We start from the raw sequence: 21,628 nt of genomic DNA, 5'->3' as shown, positions 1-21,628 counted from the left end.
GAGGCATCGACATGTGTCGGCTAAAACGCTACTAGCAGAATATTTGTTACTCAGGTTAATGTATTAATGGGAATTATAAACACGGATTAATGAACATTTCCTAGGGAATAGTAAAAATAGCCGTGCAGAGTATGACCGGCGTCAATGGGAAGAATTAATCTCAAATTATTGATATCGTATTTATGAAAATAAAACAAATAATAGTAAATAAACAGACAGACTATATAGCCATATACACCCACATACTTCTAACAGGTGACAACTTCCTATCACCCCAATAATCTCCCGAGCACTAATGATAGTGATGGAGACTTTTTTGCTCTTTGTACATTTAATTATGGTGAATGGCCCTGTAGATTATTTGCACCTGCCTGCCAATGCCTACTTTCCTGTAATAGACAACAGCTGTCTAGCGCAGAGATAATATGTAAAATAAACTACATAAGGCGCACCGTGATATAGAGGTGAATTGATGATGGAAAAGTTGTAAATCGCTAAAAAAAAAAAAAAAAAAAAAGCAAGTCTTAATTAGCTTGATATTAGTCAGAACCGTGAACCGCCGGAGCACGAATGCGCTGTCAGGGCGAGATACTGCTGTGCGTATACTCAGCTTTTTAGAGGGGATGTCCGGAAAAAAACAAGTTACCACCGATTCACAAGATAGCTGATAACTTATTGATCAGAGGGGTCCGACTGCCGAGACCTACACCAATGAGCCCAACAGAGATCTTCACCTCATGCTGACTACAACTCAAAAACATCTCCCGGATCCGTGCTTCTCCCGCCTCAACTACTGCAACCTCCTGCTCTCTGGCCTCCCTTCCAACACTCTTGCACCCCTCCAATCTATCCTAAACTCTGCGGCCCGCTTAATCCACCTCTCCCCCCGCTATTCCCCAGCCTCACCACTCTGCCAACCCTTTCACTGGCTTCCCATTGCCCAAAGACTCCAGTTCAAAACCCTAAATATGACATACAAAGCCATCCACAACCTGTCTCCTCTATGACCTAGTCTCCCGGTAGTTATCTGCACGCAACCTCAGATCCTCACAAAATCTCCTTCTCTCCTCCTCTCTTATCTCCTCTTCCCACAATCGCGTACAAGATTTCTCCCGTGCCTCCCTCATACTCTGGAACGCTCTACCCCAGCATATCAGACTCTCTCCTACCGTGAAAAGCTTCAATAGGAACTTGAATACCCATCTCTTCTAACAAGCCTACAACCTACAATAACCCTCAGTCCAGTACACCACTGCGCAACCAGCTTTCTCCTCACCTATTGTACCATCACCCATTCCCTGTAGACTGTGAGCCCTCGCGGGCAGGGTCCTCTCTCCTCCTGTACCAGTCTGTTTTTGTATTGTTAAATAATTGTTGTACTTGTTTTTATGTATACCCTTTTCACTTGCAAAGCACCATGGAATAAATGGCGCTATAATAATAACTAATAACAATCCCCATTAAAATAGCACAGCATGCTTGTCGCCACTCCCTTCATTCTCTATGGAGCTGCTAGGTGCTGTCCTTTACTTGCTGTAACAGCTCCAGAGAAAATGAATGGAGCGGAGGTCGGGCGTCTCAACTACAGTGTCATTTTGTAACAGAGATAAAAATGTCCCACTATCCCAAATCAGGGTGGGTCCCAGGACATCTACTAATCAGCAAGTTATTACCTATCCTGCTGATAAGTGATAGCTTGTTTTCATGGACAACCCCTTTAATTACATCCATATGGAATTTACAAATTTGGGAACCCCTGGTCAAAATTACTGTTATCTTCTAGAAAAATGCTCGAGTTCCCAATTGATTTCCATTATACTCGGGTACTTGAGTCTCGCACTACTGAGCACCCAACTGCTCGTTACGAGTACAAAGCATGGTAGTGCCCGCTCATCACTAGTTACGAGTACAGAGTTCCCGAGCATGGTAGTGCCCGCTCATCACTACTTACGAGTACCGAGCACTCGAGCATGGTAGTGCCCGCTTATCACTAGTTACGAGTACTGAGCCCCCGAGCATGGTAGTGCCCGCTCATCACTAGTTACGAGTACCGAGCACTCAAGCATGGTAATGCCCGCTTATCACTAGTTACGAGTACTGAGCACCCGAGCATGGTAGTGCTCGCTCATCACTAGTTACCAGTACTGAGCACCCGAGCATGGTAGTGCTCGCTCATCACTAGTTAAGAGTACTGAGCACTCGAGCATGGTAGTGCCCGCTCATCACTAGTTACGAGTACTGTGCACCCGAGCATGGTAGTGCCCGCTCATCACTAGTTACGAGTACAGAGCACCCGATCATGGTAGTGCCCGCTCATCACTAGTTACGAGTACAGAGCACCCGAGCACGGTAGTGCCCTCTCATCACTAGTTATGAGTACAGAGCATGGTAGTACCAACTCATCACTAGTTACGAGTACTGAGCACCTGAGCATGGTAGTGCTCGCTCATCACTAGTTACGAGTACTGAGCACCTGAGCATGGTAGTGCCCGCTCATCACTAGTTACGAGTACAGAGCACCCGAGCACGGTAGTGCCCTCTCATCACTAGTTATGAGTACAGAGCATGGTAGTACCAACTCATCACTAGTTACGAGTACTGAGCACCTGAGCATGGTAGTGCTCGCTCATCACTAGTTACGAGTACTGAGCACCTGAGCATGGTAGTGCTCGCTCATCACTAGTTACGAGTACTGAGCACCTGAGCATGGTAGTGCTCGCTCATCACTAGTTACGAGTACTGAGCACCTGAGCATGGTAGTGCTTGCTCATCACTAGTTACGAGTACTGAGCACCTGAGCATGGTAGTGCTCGCTCATCACTAGTTACAAGTACTGAGCACCTGAGCATGATAGTGCTCGCTCATCACTAGGTACGAGTACTGAGCACCTGAGCATGATAGTGCTCGCTCATCACTAGTTACGAGTACTGAGCACCTGAGCATGGTAGTGCCCGCTCATCACTAGTTACGAGTACTGAGCCCCCGAGCATGGTAGTGCTCACTCATCACTAGTTACAAGTACTGAGCACCCGAGCATGGTAGTGCCCGCTCATCACTAGTTACGAGTACTGAGCACCTGAGCATGATAGTGTTCGCTCATCACTAGTTACGAGTACTGAGCACCTGAGCATGATAGTGTTCGCTCATCACTAGTTACAAGTACCGAGCACCCGAGCATGGTAGTACTCACTCATCACTAGTTACGAGTACTGAGCACCCGAGCATGGTAGTGCCCGCTCATCACTAGTTACGAGTACTGAGCACCTGAGCATGATAGTGTTCGCTCATCACTAGTTACGAGTACTGAGCACCTGAGCATGGTAGTGCTCACTCATCACTAGTTACAAGTACTGAGTACCCGAGCATGGTAGTACTCACTCATCACTAGTTACGAGTACTGAGCACTCAAGCATGGTAGTGCTCGTTCATCACTAGATACGAGTACTGAGCACCCGAGCATGGTAGTACTCACTCATCACTAGTTACGAGTACTGAGCACCCGAGCATGGTAGTGCTCGCTCATCACTAGTTACGAGTACTGAGCACCCGAGCATGGTAGTGCCCGCTCATCACTAGTTACGAGTACTGAGCACCCGAGCATGGTAGTACTCACTCATCACTAGTTACGAGTACTGAGCACCCGAGCATGGTAGTACTCACTCATCACTAGTTACGAGTACTGAGCACCCGAGCATGGTAGTGCTCGCTCATCACTAGTTACGAGTACTGAGCACCCGAGCATGGTAGTGCCCGCTCATCACTAGTTACGAGTACTGAGCACCCGAGCATGGTAGTACTCACTCATCACTAGTTACGAGTACTGAGCACCCGAGCATGGTAGTACTCACTCATCACTAGTTACGAGTACTGAGCACTCGAGCATGGTAGTGCTCGCTCATCACTAGATACGAGTACTGAGCACCCGAGCATGGTAGTGCCGTCTCATCACTAGTTACGAGTACCGAGTTCCCGAGCATGGGAAATATTTTGCTCCAAATGGTTTACAAAATGATGGAAATTAAAAGAATACATTAATGGCTACACTCTATTATAGGTGATAATGTCAGCTCACCTCTTCCCCCTCTCTGCACAATGATCCTGCACAGCTCACAGAGCTTAACCTTAACTCTGCTATAAAAGATGATTTCCACTCATTTTCCTTCCATAATAAATCAACAGAAAAAGAAATAAAAAATCTAAAATCAGGAAAAAAAAACAACAGGTTAGAAAAGAAGGGTAGAAAGGACTATAACAAGATGATGGTGCGTGATGGCTACATAGCTTGACCTCTGCCAAAAACATCCATACGCATAGGATTCTGTGGATTTGTAGACTTATAGAAAGGATAACATAGAACTTACATAAAAATTGTCAGAATCGCCCAACCAATATACATAGGGTCACGTAACTATCCTCAACGTTCCTGTGTACGGGAAAGTCTGGAGAGAGCCATCAGCCGAATTTATAGTCCAGCCGACGGATATGTAAGATGCATATCCAGCTTACGACTCTGTTCACACATTGTAAGGCAGATCAGAGATATATATCTCAAATGTATAGGTTTAATTTTCTGCAGTAGATTTTTTTTTTTTTTTATTATTGTAGTGTGATCCACAAGAGATCACTAGTATATGGGCAGCTGTGGCTCAGGAGCACTCTCAGGGGAGAAGTTTGATGGCCATGTTATGGTCCTCACGTCTATACAAAAATGCGCTCATTGGGCTTTTGCAAAAAATAAAAAAAACAGGAGTAAGATGATAAGATAAAATATATTCTACATTATATATATATATATATATATATATATATATACATACACACACATATATATATATATATATATATATATATATATATATATATATATATATTTTTTTTTTTTATTTTCTATAAAAGAAGCAATACCAGGAAAGCTGTGCTATGGCAACAACCTATGCAGACCTGTAGATGTAATCAGCCCAACTATAGAGGAAATAAAACTCTGATTAAACAAGATGAGGATTGATATCCACTCTTCAGCGCTGAAGCAGTGATATTCAGCCACAGATAAAATGTGTACGTTTGATGGGATCAGTTTTGGTGGTAAAATAAAGATACAGCCCAGTGTTAAATGAGGGAGTAAGACTGAACCTTGGGCTTGTGTTGCCTGAGATATAATTTCATGATATAATACATATTACTGACAATAAAGCATTAAAGGGAATCTGTCAGCAGATTTTTGCTATGTAATCTCACAGCAGCATGATGTGGGGGCAGAGAACCTGATTCTAGCAATAGGTCACATACTGGACTGCTTGGTGTAATTTTGAGAATATCCTTGTTTTCTCTGTGTCAGATCTAGCAGAGCTCAGAATGTGAAGTCCTGTATAACCCCGCCCACATCACTGATTGGCAGCCTCCTGTGTACAATGTCAGCAAGCTGCCAATCAGTGATGGGGGCAGGTTTGTATAGATTAGCTGGACTGCTAGGCACATGAGTACTAATTTAGAGACCCCAATACTGGGTGCAGTAGTTGTGACAATCCCTTTTTTTTTTGCTCTGCTGCAGATCTAGCAGACCTGCCCACAGCCACAATTGGCAGCTTTCTGTGTGCGAGGTATACTGACTGAAAGCTGCTAAACAGTGGTGGGGGCATAATTGGACCAGGAGGCACGAGACACCATTTCCTCAAGTGATAATTTACTTCTGATAAAACACTGATTGTATTGAAACAGCAAAGCACAGCCCAATAAGTGACATCACTGGAATTGAGGTCTAATCCCCTACTTTATAGTGCTCTCAGATTACATAGAAAAAAACTTGCTGACAGATTCCATTTGCCAGTTCTCCGTAACCCATGATATATATAGGGACATTCTGTTCGTCGCCACTTGGTGATTGGGAGCGTATAGAGCTAATTTAAACATATGTAAGGGGAACAAACATGTGATGGAAATGCAGTGTAACGAGAGCCTAAAGTTCATGTTCAAATTGGGCCATACCGAAAAAAAAAAAAGAAAAAAAAAAAGCAGATTCTTACTGGCAAGGTAGCCATCGATACTGATAAAATCAGAGGAGTAGCGAGACAATTGCTACCATCCGTAATGCAGGTTACATGAATGGAAAACTACAGATTGATATAGCCAAGAAGCGTCGGCCGTGTGATTTCATTTAGTTGCTGCGTGCCATATTTGCACCCCAGAGTACCCCGGCATGACAGGTTTACTTTCAAATGGTTGAACGATTGACAAGCGATTATGGTCATTTTCTGACTGTTTAAATACCAGTTCCCAGAGCTGATGCTTTTGCTCCCTGAACATTTGGAAATGCTCTCACAAGCTTTTAGAGGCGGCAGCGTTACCTGCCCTGCTGTTACTGCCGGAACGACGGACCACAGTTCACCGGCAGCAGCCAGTTCACATAAATACAATCTAACAAGACAGTTCTTTGGGAAAATGTTGAAAGCTTCCATTAGCCGACATCTGGGATATACATGTCCAAACTGAAGTGGGCCCCATCATATTGCAGCATTGACCAAACAATATAATGAATCTTAAGACTTGAATTTTTTTTAAAGAACATAATTACAAAAAATGGCAATGGATTATTATACAGCACAGAAAATGCGAAAGAGAAAAGAATACAGGAACCACCGAAACCACAGGCCTCAAACTACAGCATAATGAAACAACATATACCTTATTAACTATAAATACTTATACGCAACACGAAGTGATAGAACAGGTGATTATAAATCTAAAATATTATATACACCTATACATATACATATATATATATATATATATATATATATATATATGTGCGCGCACGCACGCACGCACGCACGCAGCTCTGGCAAAAGTTAAGAGATCACTGCAAATTTTCAGTTTTTCAGATTTTCCTCTTTATAGGTATATAATTGGGTGAAATGCAAATTGTTCGTTTATTCTATAAACTACTGACAGTGTGTCTCTGAATTTCCAAGCAAAAAATGTTGTATTTACTTTCTGAAAATGAGAAATGGTCAAAATAACAAAACCATGCATGGCTTTCACACCTCCAATAATGCCAAAGAAAACAAGTTCATAATCATTTAGAAACAACAATACTAATAATGTTTTTCCTCAGGAAGAGTTCAGAAATCAATATTTTGTGGAATGACCATGATTTTTAATCCCAGCTTTCATGTGTCTTGGCTGCTTTCCACCAGTCTGTCACACTGCTTTTGGGTGACTTTATGCCACTCCTGGTGCAAAAATGTAAGCAGTTCTTCATTTGATGGCTTGTGACTATCCATCTTCCTCTTGATTACATTCCAGAGGTTTTCAATGGGGTTCAGGTCTGGAGATTGGGCTAGCCATGACAGGGTTTTGATGTGGTGGTCCTTCATCCACACATTGATTGACCTAGCTGTGGGGCATGGCGCATTGTCCTGCTGGAAAAACCAGTCCACAAAGTTGGGGAACATTGCCTGAGCATAAAGAAGCAACTGGTTTTCCAGGATAACCTTGTATGCGGCTTGAGTCATACATCCTTTGCAAAGTTTAATCTGTCCAATTCCAGCCTTGCTGAAGCATCCCCAGATTATCACCGATCTCCACCAAATTTCACAGTGGGTGCAAGACACTGTGGTTTGTACGTCTCTCCAGGTCTTCGTCTAACCAGTAGACGACCAGGTGATGGGCAAAGCTGAAAATTAGACTCATCAGAGAAGATTACCTTACTACAGAAATTGGGCATTTTAAACTTTGAAAAGGACATATGAATCAAGCCGCATATAAGGTTATCCTGGAAAAAAAACAGTTGCCTCTGTCTGCTCAGGTAATGCTCCCCAACTCTGAGGACTGGTTATTCCAGCAAGACAATGTGCCCTGCCACACAGCTAGGTCAATCAATGTGTGGATGAAGGACCACAACATTAAAACCATGTCATGCCCAGCCTAATCTCCAGACCTGAACCCCATTGAAAAACTCTGGAATATAATCAAGAGGAAGATGGATAGTCACAAGCCATCAAACAAGGAAGAACTGCTTACATTTTTGCACTAGGAAAGGCATAAATAAGGTCACTCAAAAGCAGTGTTTAAGACTGATGGAAAGCAGCCAAGACGCAAGAAAGCTGTGATTAAAAATCATGGTTATTCTACAAAATATTGATTTCTGAACTCTTCCCGAGTTAAAAAAAAATTAGTATTGCTGGTTCTAAATGATTATGAACTGGTTTTCTTTGGCATTATTGGAGGTGTGAAAGCCATGCATTGTTTTCTTTTTTTGACCATTTCTCATTTTCAGAAAATAAATACAAAATTTATTGCTTGGAAATTCGGAGACGTTGTTAGTAGTTTATAGAATAAAAGAACAATTTACATTTTACTCAAAAATATAAAGAGAAAAATCAGAAAAAACTAACAGCTTTGCAGTGGACTCTTAATTTTTGCCAGAGCAGTATATTTTTGTGTATACACACACACACACACACTTCTAAGGCTAATCCTATAAAAAAAAAGTTATTACATTTTCATCCAGGAAAAAAATTTCAAAAAAAAAAAGGAATTTTCATCAGTATGGTCATTTTTTTTTTCATCCAACATACAGAAGAAACTATTGCAGGCTGTGATTTTTTTTTACGTGGATATTAGGTCCACGTAAAAGAAAAAAACACTTATCTGAGACCCAGGTAGAAAGGACCCGGGTGCAAGAACAATATATAATATATGGACCTTTTATAATTATACCTGCTTTGGAGATGGAAATGGGGCCCCTACTTCTTGCGTCCCTTTGCGGTTGTTAAGTACCACCAACACAATGTCCGGCCTTGCCTGAACAGCCCGATTAATGATAATATCCTGCTGATTAATCAACAGGACCAATGTTATTCAGAGGACTACTTGGCATGCTGCAGGTAGTCCAGCATATTCATGAGCCCTATATTACTGCTAGATCTGCAGCAGAGAAAACATTGATTTTTATCAAAATGACAGCAAACAGCTCAGTAAGTGACACATCGCTGGAATCAGGGTCTCTGTCTCTACATTATGCTGTTGACAGATTCCCTTTAAATGATTTTAGCAGGGAAAACAGTAATATAGAGCCATCTCTACAAATAATTTGTATAGACAGAAGTGTATGCTATGTTCACATATCTGTTTACATTGCGAAAGGGACTATGTCACTAGATTTTTGCTACTTAGTCTTAGAGTAGCATAATGTAAAGACAGACACTGATTCCAGCGATGTGTCACTTACTGGGCTCTTTGCTGTAGTTTTGATTAAAAAACAAAACAAAACATTTTTATCATATCATTAGAGGACATGAGCTTAGTATGACCCCACCCCTACCACTGATTGGCAGTTTTCTGCCTATGCACAGTATACATAAAAAGCTGCCAATCAGTGGTGTGGGAATTCAGAGCGGCGCATTTGGAGAACTGGTAGAACTGCAGCAAATAAAACAAGAGTTGTTATCAAAATTACAGCACGCAGCCCAGTAAGTGATACATTGCTGGAATCAAGAGTCTCTGCCACTAGGTTATGCTGTTCTCAGAAGGAATAGCAAAAACCTTGAGACACATTCCCTTTAAATTGTCCTGTTTTCTTCCGTATGTCGGTTTTCATATGGATAGGTGTATGGTTAAATGAAACTCAAGAAGCCGATGGGGACCTGTTTCATACCAATTATCCAAGATACATAGTCCCCGGTTGGCTTTTCACATGTAGACGATAGCAATAACGCAGCCAGTGCCTGATCCATGGTCAAAGCAGCATGCATCTAGCGTCAGGTGCCCTTTAAGTCTTCCGATTGCACAATGTAGATGCTTTGATCTGCTGGGAAATGTGGGCATCTCAGTGGCTGTGGTTAGCGTATTATTCAGAAGTGAATGTTAACGTATGTATATTGGTCTATTAAAGATACATACCCAGAGGCTTCCCGTTCACTTTCCTGGGCTGTGGGTAACACACGGTTCCCTCTTTTGCATAATTTTAGACTCTCCAATATTAGTAGGGCTCCATGCTAGGACTAAAGCCATTTTGCTGATGTTATTACCACTCCATTTTCTCCACCATTAGATCAAAGAAATTACCAATTTACTAACAATTAGTTTGGTCAAATTAAAGGAACCAGTCACATTGTATATGAAGTCCGAAGTGTGGCCATGGTATAGAGCAGGAGAAGCAGGCTTGCATTTTATTCATTGAAATCCCTAATGTTTGTACACTAGTCCAGTGGGCGGTCCTACTACTGACTGACAGCTATCGCTGCATGCACAGTACAGAGACGACCATCAATCACCGAGTAGGACCGCCCACTGGACTGATCTGCATGCAAACACCAAGGATTTCAATGAGTAAAATGCAAGTTTTATGGAAACTTTTCCAAGAAAAATCTGCTCCTCTCCTCCTCCTCCACAACCTGCTGTCTGCGGATGAGATACCATTTTCAACAGGACAGGTTCCCTTTAAGGTATAATGGAAAAAAATAAATAAAAATGAAGCCACTAGGCAAATATTATTAAAAAAAAAATGCTACCATTCTGTGTATACAGCTCTTATGCAGACCTATGGCTCTCCAAGCAGTCGATTGATTAATTAGGATGGATGGATCAAGAGCAAAAGCTGTTTTACTTGATTTATCAATCAATCATGAACAACAACATGGCATCCCACTTTTCTTGAGGGCGGCACTCAGAACATTGAGGTTCTGGAATACAAAGTTATGGCCTCTACACAGCGGCTCAGCTGATCCCATAGGTTTTCTATTGATTCAGGTCTGGAGAAAGTGCAGGCCGCTCCATTGATGTTCTCCAGTTTAAGCAGCCGTTCCCTACTGATGCAACGTTGATGAGCTGGAGCATTGTCGTCCATGAAGAGGACATTAGGCCAGTGTTGTTCATACAGAGGCACAATGACTCAATTAATGAGGATAGTCCAGTAGTAGGGACTTGTCACTGTGCCATTCAAAGTGTAGGGCCGTTATGTATTGATTAGACACACCGGCCCACAATGTAACACCATCGCCACCAAAGACTCGTCTGGGGATAACAGTGGCTGATGCATAGCACTCTCCTTGACGTCTCCAACATTGTGGGCGGCCATCATTTTTGTTCAGCAAATTGTTGAGAATTTGCTGTTCATCATTTTGTTGAGAATCAATTTTTATCAGTGAACAGCACTGAGGCCCACTGGTCTGTTGTCCAGCAAGACAATGACGTCTGTGCCCGGTGGTGTGGTCAGGTCCCCCTTGCAGGTAAAATTTCACTAGAAAGCCGAATAACACTAACTTTAGTGTAGTGTATTAGATATATATATATATATATATATATCGATCTATCTATAATATGAACTCTGCGGCCCGCTTAATCCACCTCTCCCCCCGCTACTCCCCGACCTCTTCTCTCTGCCAATCCCTTCACTTGCTTCCCATTGCCCAAAGACTTCAGTTCAAAACATTAACCATGACCTACAGAGCCATCCACAACCTGTCTCCTCCCTACATCTGTGACCTAGTCTCCCGATACCTACCTACACGCAACCTCAGATCCTCACAAGATCTCCTTCTCTACTCCTTTCTTATCTCCTCTTCCCAAAATCGCGTACAAGATTTCTCCTGTTCCTCCCCCATACTCTGGAACGCTCTACCCCAGCATATCAGACTCTCCCCTACCGTGGAAAGCTTCAAGAGGAACCTGAAGACCCACCTCTTCCAACAAGCCTACAACCTACAATAACCCTCAGTCCAGTACACCACTGCGCAACAAGCTCTGTCCTCACCTGTTGTATCCTCACCCATCCCCTGTAGACTGTGAGCCCTCGCGGGCAGGGACCTCTCTCCTTCTGTACCAGTCTGTTTTGTACTGTTAATGATTGCTGTACTAGTTTTTATGTATAACCTTTTTCACTTGTAAAGCGCCATGGAATTAATGGCAAAATAATAATAATAAAAAAAAAACAAACAACAACAATAATAATAATAATAATAATAATAATAATAATAATATATATAGTTTTGTTTTTTTTATACTGTACTCAAAGTTTTCCTCATTATTGTATGTTAGAGCTTTTGGAACAACAACAGAATAAAAAAAATTCACAAATCCTATGAAATTTTTTTTTTTTTTTTTTTTAAACAACCCTTCATTTTTTTTTACTTGATATAGTCATATGGAATTAATGGTAAATTGTAGATTTGTAATACAAAAAATGTGCAGTTTTCTTGAGTGCTTTTCCCAGGTACTAATATATGACAATACACATATTTGGAAGCTAGTTTACCCTGGCTAGCAAATTTTAACTTTTTTTTTTATTTTTGAAATTGCATAGAAAGACTAAAAAATTCATAAGATCTGTTTCACAAATCACCAATTCAACCAAAAAAAGCATATAATAAAAATGACAAAAGATTTGTTCTTATAGCTAATAAAATATTGATGCCAACGCATTCAAGTAAAGTTACTTTCTGTGTTCTGATTTAATGAATCGTTTGAGCAGTATCTGACGGAGTGACACAGATGTAGGGCTCGTTGAAGCCTACGCTAATACCTACCAGTATGGACTTCCTTGGGACAGTGAATATAGAACAATGTGTCAGACTGAAGCAATATCAAAAGATATTAAGTGCTGCGCCAAGGATGCTACAATGTTGGACCACAACGTTCCTTGACCTGTGAAAGTCTCCAAAGTACTTCCTTGCCCTAGAGGCTCAAATGACTCATAAAACCCACAACAAGACACAAAAGTAACACTGCTACATTTACTTGAAATGACTGTAATTGAAGATATGGATCTCGTTTATCTCGTTAGGGGAAAGTTGACGGTTTAATGTTCTAGTACAATATGTTTCTAATCTTTATACACAGAACGATTAGCAAACAATTAGATTATTACCTACAGATTAGGTATGACCGACACCAATACTTAAAAAGATTTATGTTATAGAGTCAATGGTCTAAAAACATTAAACTAGGTTATGTACAACTGAATATATAACTGCACCGAACAAAAATATAAATGCAACACTTATGTTATTGCTCCCATTTTTCATGAACTGAACTCAAGATGTAAGACTTTTTCTATGTACACAAAAAACGGATTTTTGTGTACTCACCGTAAAATCGTTTTCTCTTAGCCATCATTGGGGGACACAGGACCATGGGTGTTATGCTGCCTATCCATAGGATGACACTAAGTAGATGCAAAAGCATAGCTCCTCCTCTGCAGTATACACCCCCTGGCCGGGCCAGGCAACCTCAGTTTTAGTACACAAGCAGTAGGAGAAAAAAAAAACAAAAAAAAACCAGTAAAAACCTTCTCAACAGAGGAACATGAGAAAAGAAGAGTCAAAACCAAATAAGGTACTGAGAGAACCAAGGCCCCGCAGGGCAACAGGGTGGGTGCTGTGTCCCCCAATGATGGCTAAGAGAAAACGATTTTACGGTGAGTACACAAACATCCGTTTTTCTCTGACACCTCATTGGGGGACACAGGACCATGGGACGTCCTAAAGCAGTCCATGGGTGGGAAACATAAAAGAAGACAACACAACCCAAGGACTAGGAACCAGTCACAGACAGCCTGGAGCGCCTACTGAGAGAGGTGCTCTACTGCCGTTTGCAGAATTTTCCTACCCAGATTTGCCTCAGTTGAAACCTGGGTATGGACTCTGTAATGCTTTGAAAACGTATGTAGGCTAGACCAGGTCGCAGCCTTACACACCTGTTCCACTGAAGCCTGATGCCGAATGGCCCACGAAGCGCCAACTGCTCGCGTGGAATGAGCCCGCAGCCCACTAGGAATGGGCTTGAGTTGCAGGCGGTAGACTTCCTGGATCGCAGAGCGAATCCAGCGAGCCAGAGTCGCCTTTAAAGATTCCTGTCCCTTCTTAGGCCCCTCAGGAATGACGAACAAAGAGTCCATTTTCCTAAAGGGGGCTGTCCTGGATATGTAATATCTGAGAGCTCTGACGAGGTCTAACGAATACAGAGACCTTTCCACCCTATGAACTGGGTGTGGACAAAATGAAGGCAGAACAATGTCCTCGTTCAAATGAAACGGGGTAAGAACCTTTGGAAGGAAATTCGGAAGGGGGCGCAGAACCACCTTGTCCTGGTGAAAGATCAGGAAAGGCTCGCGGCAAGAGAGTGCTGCTAGCTCCGAAACACGTCTGATGGACGTAATTGCCACCAGGAATGTTACCTTCCAGGACAGAAGAGCAAGGGAGGATTCCTTGAGGAGTTCAAAGGGAGACCTCTGGTGACCGTCCAGAACGAGGTTGAGGTCCCATGGGTCCAGCGGCCGTTTGTACGGGGGAACTAGATGGAAAACGCCCTGGAGGAAGGTCTTGACTTGCGGTTTTTGAGCCAGGCGGCATTGGTAGAAGATTGAGAGTGCTGAGACCTGCCCTTTAAGGGAACTGAGAGCCAACCCCGCTTGCAAGCCAGACTGTAGAAAGTCGAGAATTCTGGGGATGGCCAGAGGCATAGGCTGGACGTTAGTTTCTCTGCATCATGAAAGGAAGATTTTCCACGTACGGTGGTAAATGCGGGATGAAGCAGGCTTTCGGGCGCTGATCATGGTGGAAATAACCGCGTGGGAGAATCCCGCTCTTGTTAATACCCAGGTCTCAATGGCCATGCCGTCAGCTTCAGGGTTCTGGAGTTCTGATGGGAAATGGGCCCTTGGGTCAGCAAGTCTGGGATGTCTGGAAGGCGCCACGGTGCGTCTGTGAGCATTTGTACTAATTCGGCGTACCAGGCGTGCCTGGGCCAGTCCGGTGCTATCAGTATCACCGGGACTCCCTCTGCCTTGATCTTCCTGATAACCCGCGGCAGCAGGGGAAGAGGTGGAAATATGTAAGGCAGGCGGACGTGGTGCCGGGAGAAGACTAGAGCATCCGCGCCGATGGACTGCGGGTCGCGTGACCTGGCTATGAACGTGGGTACCTTTGCATTCAACCTTGAGACCATTAGGTCCACGTCTGGTGAGCCCCAGCGAGTGCAGATGTGTAGAAACACATCTGGGTGGAGAGACCATTCTCCGGTGGCCAGGCCTTGGCGACTTAGAAAGTCTGCTGCCCAGTTCTCTACCCCCGGTATGTGTACCGCTGATATCACTGATCCCGTCGATTCGGCCCAGCTAAGGATCTTGTGGGCCTCGAGATAAGCCGCTTTGCTGCGGGTGCCCCCCTGCCGATTGATATAGGCTACAGCTGTTGCATTGTCCGATTGGACTCGAATCTGACGACCCGCTAGCAGAGGGCAGAACGCTCTGAGCGCGAGGAAGATCGCGCGGAGTTCCAGAGTGTTTATGGGTAAGGAAGACTCCTGGGGCGTCCAACGTCCTTGAGCAGTGTGGTGCCGGTACACTGCTCCCCAGCCTAGGAGGCTGGCGTCCGTGGTGAGGACCAGCCAGTTCACTGGGAGAAAGGATCTCCCCTTCGATAGGGATGAGGACCGAAGCCACCAGTGGAGCGCGTACCTGACTGAAGGCATCAGTTGAAGATGTCTGTCCAGGGAGAAGGGGCTCTTGTCCCAGGCCGCTAGAAGGGCTAGCTGCAGTGGGCGGAGGTGCAGTTGAGCAAAGGGTACTGCTTCCATAGCCGCCACCATCCTGCCGAGCACTTTCATGCTGAATCGAATGGAGCGAGACGGAGGACGTAGAAGGCAGCGTACCGCTCGTTGAAGAGCGATCGCCTTGTCCTGAGGGAGAAGGATCAAGCCCCGACGGGTGTCCAGGGACATGCCCAGGAAGGTGATGGATCGTGATGGGACTGGGGATGATTTGTCCAGATTCACTAGCCACCCTAAGCGGGATAGGGTGTCCACAGTGATCTGTACGCTGGTTGAGCAGTCGCGGAAGGAGGGGGCCTTGATGAGGAGGTTGTCCAAGTAAGGGAGAACGACCACTCCCCTGGCGTGAAGGACGCTCATGGCGGCCGCCATGACTTTGGTGAAGACCCTTGGTGCGGTGGCAAGGCCGAAGGATAGAGCTACGAATTGAAAGTGGGGGTCCTGAATTGCAAAGCGGAGGAACTTTTGGTGATCTGGGGTGATGGGTATGTGCAGGTTCGCGTCCTTGATGTCGATGGATGTGAGGAATTCCCCTTCGACCATGGATGCAATAATGGACCTTAGGGACTCCATTCTGAATCTCCGTACGTGCACATGCTTGTTTAGGTGTTTGAGGTCCAAGATGGGTCGAACTGACCCATCCTTTTTGGGGACCACAAAGAGGTTGGAATAAAAAACCCCGAACTTCTTGTCGTCTGGGACAGGTATTATCACTCCTGCTGTTAGAACCGACTCGGGGGTCGGGTCCGAAATTCTATGTGGTAACCGGAAGACACAAGGTCTCGCACCCATTTGTCGTCTGAGGCGGCAGCCCAGATGTGTTGAAAGAGCCGCAGTCGACCTCCTACAATGAGTGTGTGTTCCGGGGCGCCGAAGGAGTCATGAGGGGGGAACGTCGTGGCCGAGTCTCCCTAGTCCTGGACTGTTTCGGTCTAGGCTGCCATGACGACGTAGGTTTCGGGGAGAGCTGAGAAGGTTGGTCCCTGCGTAGTCCACGGCTGGTGGCGTGGACAGCACGGGGTGTTGACCAACCAAATGAGTTCCGAAAGGAGCGGATCGAGGACTGTGGACGTCTGGTGAAGGACGTCCTGGACTTCAGCTGGGGGAGGGAGGTACTCTTTCCTCCCGTGGCGTCAGAAATGAGCTTGTCCAGACGTTCGCCAAACAAATCGGTCTGGAAAAATGGGGAGGCCCGTGAGAGACTTCTTGGAGGCAGAGTCCGCTCGCCATTGTCGGAGCCAGAGAGCTCTACGGATGGCTATGGTATTTGAGGCGGCAAACGCTGCGCAGGTAGCAGCATCCATGGAGGCCTGCATGAGGTACACCGCCGCAGCAGCAATTTGAGCTGTTACCTCTGTGAAGGTATGAGTGAACTGGGATTCCTCAAGCGAAGTGTTAAGGGATTCTGCCCAGACCGAGATCGCCTTTGCGACCCACACAGAGGTAAAGGAGGGCGAGAGGGAGGAACCCGCAGCCTCAAAAGCAGAGCGGGAGAGGTGCTCCACCTGTCTGTCTGTCGGGTCCTTGATGGAGGAACCATCGGGTAAAGACAGGAGCGTCTTTGTGGTAAGGCGGGAGACCGGGGGGGTCGACCGAGGGCGGATCGGCCCAGCCCTTAGGGGCAGGTGAGGCAAAAGGGTACCGGGACTCCATGAGTTTTCGGTTACCGAAGCGCCTGTCAGGCTTCTCCCTTTGCTTTGTGAGTATATCCTGAAACTCCGGGTGATCAGCGAAAACCTTTTGGGGTTTTCTTGCCCTCTTAAAGGAGACCGCATGGTCAGTGGTAGTGGATGGGGGAATCCTCCACATGCAGAGTTTGGTTGATTGCTGCTATAAGGGAGTCTATTGCAGTTTGATCATCTGGGGAGGGTGAAACCAAGGAATCATCCTGGTACAAACAGCATTCTCCCTCCTCCAGCTCTTCAGAAGCCGTGGAGCGTGTGGGAGAGCCTGCCCTGTGTGCTCCCGAGGGAGAGCCCGCTGGAGACACCCAGCTGTGTGCTCTTTTCCTGATCCCTGCAACCGGTGAAGCATGTGCCCGGATTACCTCACAAGGATCCTCCATAGGGGTATCCTCAGGCTGCGTTCCGTCTAGGGACCCAGAAGGGTGTGGAGGACGACATTGCATAGCCAGCACCAGGTTCTGTGACAGTTTTTCCATGGATTGGGACAGAAACTGTGCCCATTCCGGTGGGCTGGGAGCCCTAGGCTCTGGGCTGACGGTTGCGGCGGTGGTGGCAGGGGGGTCTTGGAGGGCTATAGGGGCACAGGACTCACAGAGAGAAGAGGTGTGTTTACGTGGTAGCTCAACGTGGCAGGCAGTGCAGGCTGAATAATAGACTATGTGAGCCTTAGCCCTCTTAGTGCCTTTTGAATTCTGCATGTTCCTGATAGGAGTATGGTAGGAGGGGGAGCAATGCTCAGCAGAGCTACAGTGAGCAGCACCTTACCAGAATCAGCCGATGGCTGGAGATCTTCCCACGCTTTCCTGGGGGGGGGGCTTATCGCGGCCGCGGGGGGCGGGGCTTAGCGCTAAAAGAGCGAGAAGAAGTAGTCAGTGTGCCTTCCTCCACTGTGGGTAGTAAAAAAACAGCGGGAAAGGAGCTTCTGATAGTTTTCCTCCCTCTCCCACTAGTCAGCACACAGCTTGTCACTGGTGGTTATCAGCCGGCTTTTCTGCTAGATCAAATAAACAGAGCAGATAATAAGCAGCGTGCCTTTTTCACGGCATGCAATTGTACGTTAAGCCACACCCTTTTTTCAACAAGCCCCGCCTATTTCCATCAAGGGCACATCCCTTTTGTCTGACAAGTTGTAAAAAATGTTGCAAGTCGTGAGAAACAAGTCGGTAAGAATAATCTGCACCTACTTCGTGTTTTCAGCTCTCAGCTCCCATGAAAAGCTATGCGTTTCCATGGTTACAGACTGCATACAAAACATTGTGTAGTCTGATGCTACATCTTCAGTCTGGCACCTATTCCTTGTTACTGACATACTGTGGGCTTGTTTGTAGCCATAGGCATAAAATATACAGGGAGCAAAAAGCATTCTGCGCATTACGAATACTTACACCGACAGCAGGACAATGGCAATTATTGACCATTCCGGGACCGTGTGAGTAATATTCGTGTTTGAAAATCTGAAACAACAAAACAATAAAATAAATGACAATCTAATTGGAAAACAAGTAGACTACATACAGTATATCATAAAAGTGAGTACACCCCTAAGTGAAAATGACCAAATTGTGACCAGTTAGCCATTTTCCCTCCCCAGTGTCATGTGACTCATTAGTGTTACAAGGTCTCAGGTGTGAATGGGGAGCAGGGATGTCACATTTGGTGTCATCACTCACTCACACTCTCATACTGGTCACTGGAAGTTTAACATGGCTCCTCATGGGAAAGAATTCTCTGAGGATCTGAAAAAAAAAACTGTTACGCTACATAAAGATGGCCTCCTAGGTTATAAGAAGATTGCCACCAGCCTGACACTGAGCTGCAGCACGGTGGCCAAGACCATATAGTGGTATAACAAGACAGGTTCTGCTCAAAACAGGCCTCGCCATGGTCGACCAAAGAAGTTGAGTGCACATGCTCAGCGCCAAATCCAGAGATTGTCTATCCAAAATAGATGTTTGAGTGCGGTCAGCATTGCTCCAAAGGCTAGAGGGGTGTGGGGTCCACCTGTCTGTGCTCAGACCATACACCGCTCATAGCATCACATTGGTCTGCATGGCTATCATCCCAGAAGGAAGCCTTTTCTAAAGATGATGTACAAGATAGCCAGCAAATGGTTTGCTGAAGACAAGCAGACTAAGGAGATTCGTAGATTACTGGAACCATGTCCTGTGGTCTGATGAGACCAAGATACCCTTATTTGGTTCACATGGTGTGAAGTATGCGTGATGGCAACTAGGTGAGGAGGAGAAAGACAAGTGTGTCTTACCTACAATCAAGCATGGTAGAAGGAGTGTCATGGTTTTTAGGCTGCATGAGTGCTGCCAGCTGTGGGGAGCTATAGTTCATGAAGGGAACCATGAATGCCAACATGTACTGTGACATACTGTAGCAGAGCATAATCCCTTCCTCTTGGAAACTGGGCCGCAGGGCAGTATTCCTCAAACACACCTACAAGATGACCTCTACCTTGCCAAAAGAAACTGGACTGTCCATGCATGTCTTCATAAATAAACCCTATTGAGCATCTGTGGGGCCTCCTCAAACAGAAGGTGGAGGAGCACAAGGTCTCTAACATCCACCAGCTCCGTGATGTTATCATAAAGGATGGTAGAGGATCCAGCGGCTCCTATTAAGCTCTAGTGAACTCCATGCCCAAGAGAGTTGTTAAGGGAGTGCTGGAAATTGATGGACAAAAAAATATTGACACTTTGGACACAATTTGCACATTTTCACTTAGGGACACCAAATATACACTATTATACAAGCTGTGCACTGCTTCACATTGTATCAAAATGTCAGATCTTCGGTGTTGTCCTATAAAAAGGTATAAAATATTTACAAAAATGTGAGGGGTGTACTCCCTTTTGTGATCTATGTAGACACACACACACACACACACACACACACACACAAAGTGTTACTAAGAATCTTTTTGTAAGAGTGGGAAGTCCTCTAGTGCTGCAACAGTCAGTAGCATCAACCCCTCCCAAAACTGTATATATGAGCATTGCAGGGCTTTGGAAGCCAAATCCTTGAACTCCTTTAGATTTTATATCTGTTGCTGCAATGTCAGGAAGCTTGTTTCCCTGTCCAGTACCAGCCTCTTTAGCTTCATTGATAGCTCCTTGTCTGTGTGATATCAGACAGTGTAAAGAGGCTGGCACGAGGCAGGAAAATAACCTTGGGGGGTGAAGGCACCTTAAGTGCTCTGTCACGCCCACCGCACTTAATGAGCATTTTAATTTATAGGTAAATAAGGCATAAATGGAGCAACAGATAGAAGATATAAAGGTGTTACTTGAGTTCGCTTTCAAAGACTTGCTTGCCCAGTTATGTGGTTTGAGGGAGTCAAACTTACGGAATGATTTTTTTTAATACTAGGAGGTCACTTAGGATAGATAAAGTATGGCTAAACGCAGTATAAAAGCAACTAGTGTGAATGAATGAGCCCTTGTATATGGTACAACCTATCTGGTAAAGAAATCCAAAAATTTTCCAAAAATGAAAGAACAGGAGAAAGGTTATATATAATAATAACAAAAAAAAAAAAAAAAAAAAAAAAAAAAAGGGATAAAAGGGGTTTCTTTATTAGATCTTTTAATAGGTAAGGTATATTGGTAGTTTTAGCTGACTTTTCAGAATAAGCTGTAGTGTGTACATGAGGAATAACACCACTTTTGGCCATTATATGATTCGTATCCTGCAAGTTTCACCAGTTTTCCCTTCTGCAGGCTCACTCTCCAATTTTCTGTTATCTCTGAGCTGGTGGGGAGACTAAGGGGCACTTTGCACACTACGACATCGCAAGCCGATGCTGCGATGCCGAGCGCGGTAGTCCCCGCCCCCGTCGCAACTGCAATATAATGGTGATAGCTGCTGTAGCGAACATTATCATTATTCACATGCACTCACCTGCCCTGCGACGTCGCTGTGGCCGGCGAACCGCCTCCTTATTAAGGGGGCGGGTCGGGCGGTGTCATAGCTACGTCACACAGCAGGCGGCCAATAGAAGCGGAGGGGCGGAGATGAGCGGGACGTAAACATCCTGCCCACCTCCGTCCTTCCGCATAGCCGGCGTGAGCCGCAGGACGCAGGTAAGAAATGTTCCTCGCTCCTGCAGCTTCTCACACAGCGATGTGTGCTGCCGCAGGAACGAGGAACTACATCGTAACATCGGTCCTTCCGAAATTATGGATATGACCGACGCTACACCGATACGATTTGGACGGTTTTGCGCTCGTTAATCGTATCAAAAAGGATTTACACACTATGATATCGACTGCGACGCCGGATGTGCGTCACTTGCGATTTGACCCCACTGACATCGCAGTTGCGATGTCGTAGTGTGCAAAGCCCGCCTTAGGCTAGGTTCACACTTCCGTTAAAATGTATCAGTCACAATC

At 45.1% G+C, this 21,628-nt stretch overlaps 1 protein-coding gene across 1 annotated transcript in view; it reads right to left on the bottom strand.

The window, feature by feature from the left end:
* The window catches only part of RPAP2 (RNA polymerase II associated protein 2), a 156,314-nt gene that overhangs the window by 51,910 nt on the left and 82,776 nt on the right, over positions 1-21,628 (bottom strand). The window contains exon 7 of the mRNA XM_075322130.1: positions 18,614-18,682. Coding sequence (XP_075178245.1) covers positions 18,614-18,682 — 69 coding nt within the window. The remainder of the gene's footprint in view (positions 1-18,613; positions 18,683-21,628) is intronic.

This window comes from Anomaloglossus baeobatrachus, chromosome 8 (genome assembly GCF_048569485.1).
Source record: "Anomaloglossus baeobatrachus isolate aAnoBae1 chromosome 8, aAnoBae1.hap1, whole genome shotgun sequence".
NCBI lineage: Eukaryota > Metazoa > Chordata > Amphibia > Anura > Aromobatidae > Anomaloglossus > Anomaloglossus baeobatrachus.
Note: the sequence above shows the minus strand (reverse complement) of the source record. Positions and strands in the feature narration are given on the sequence as shown.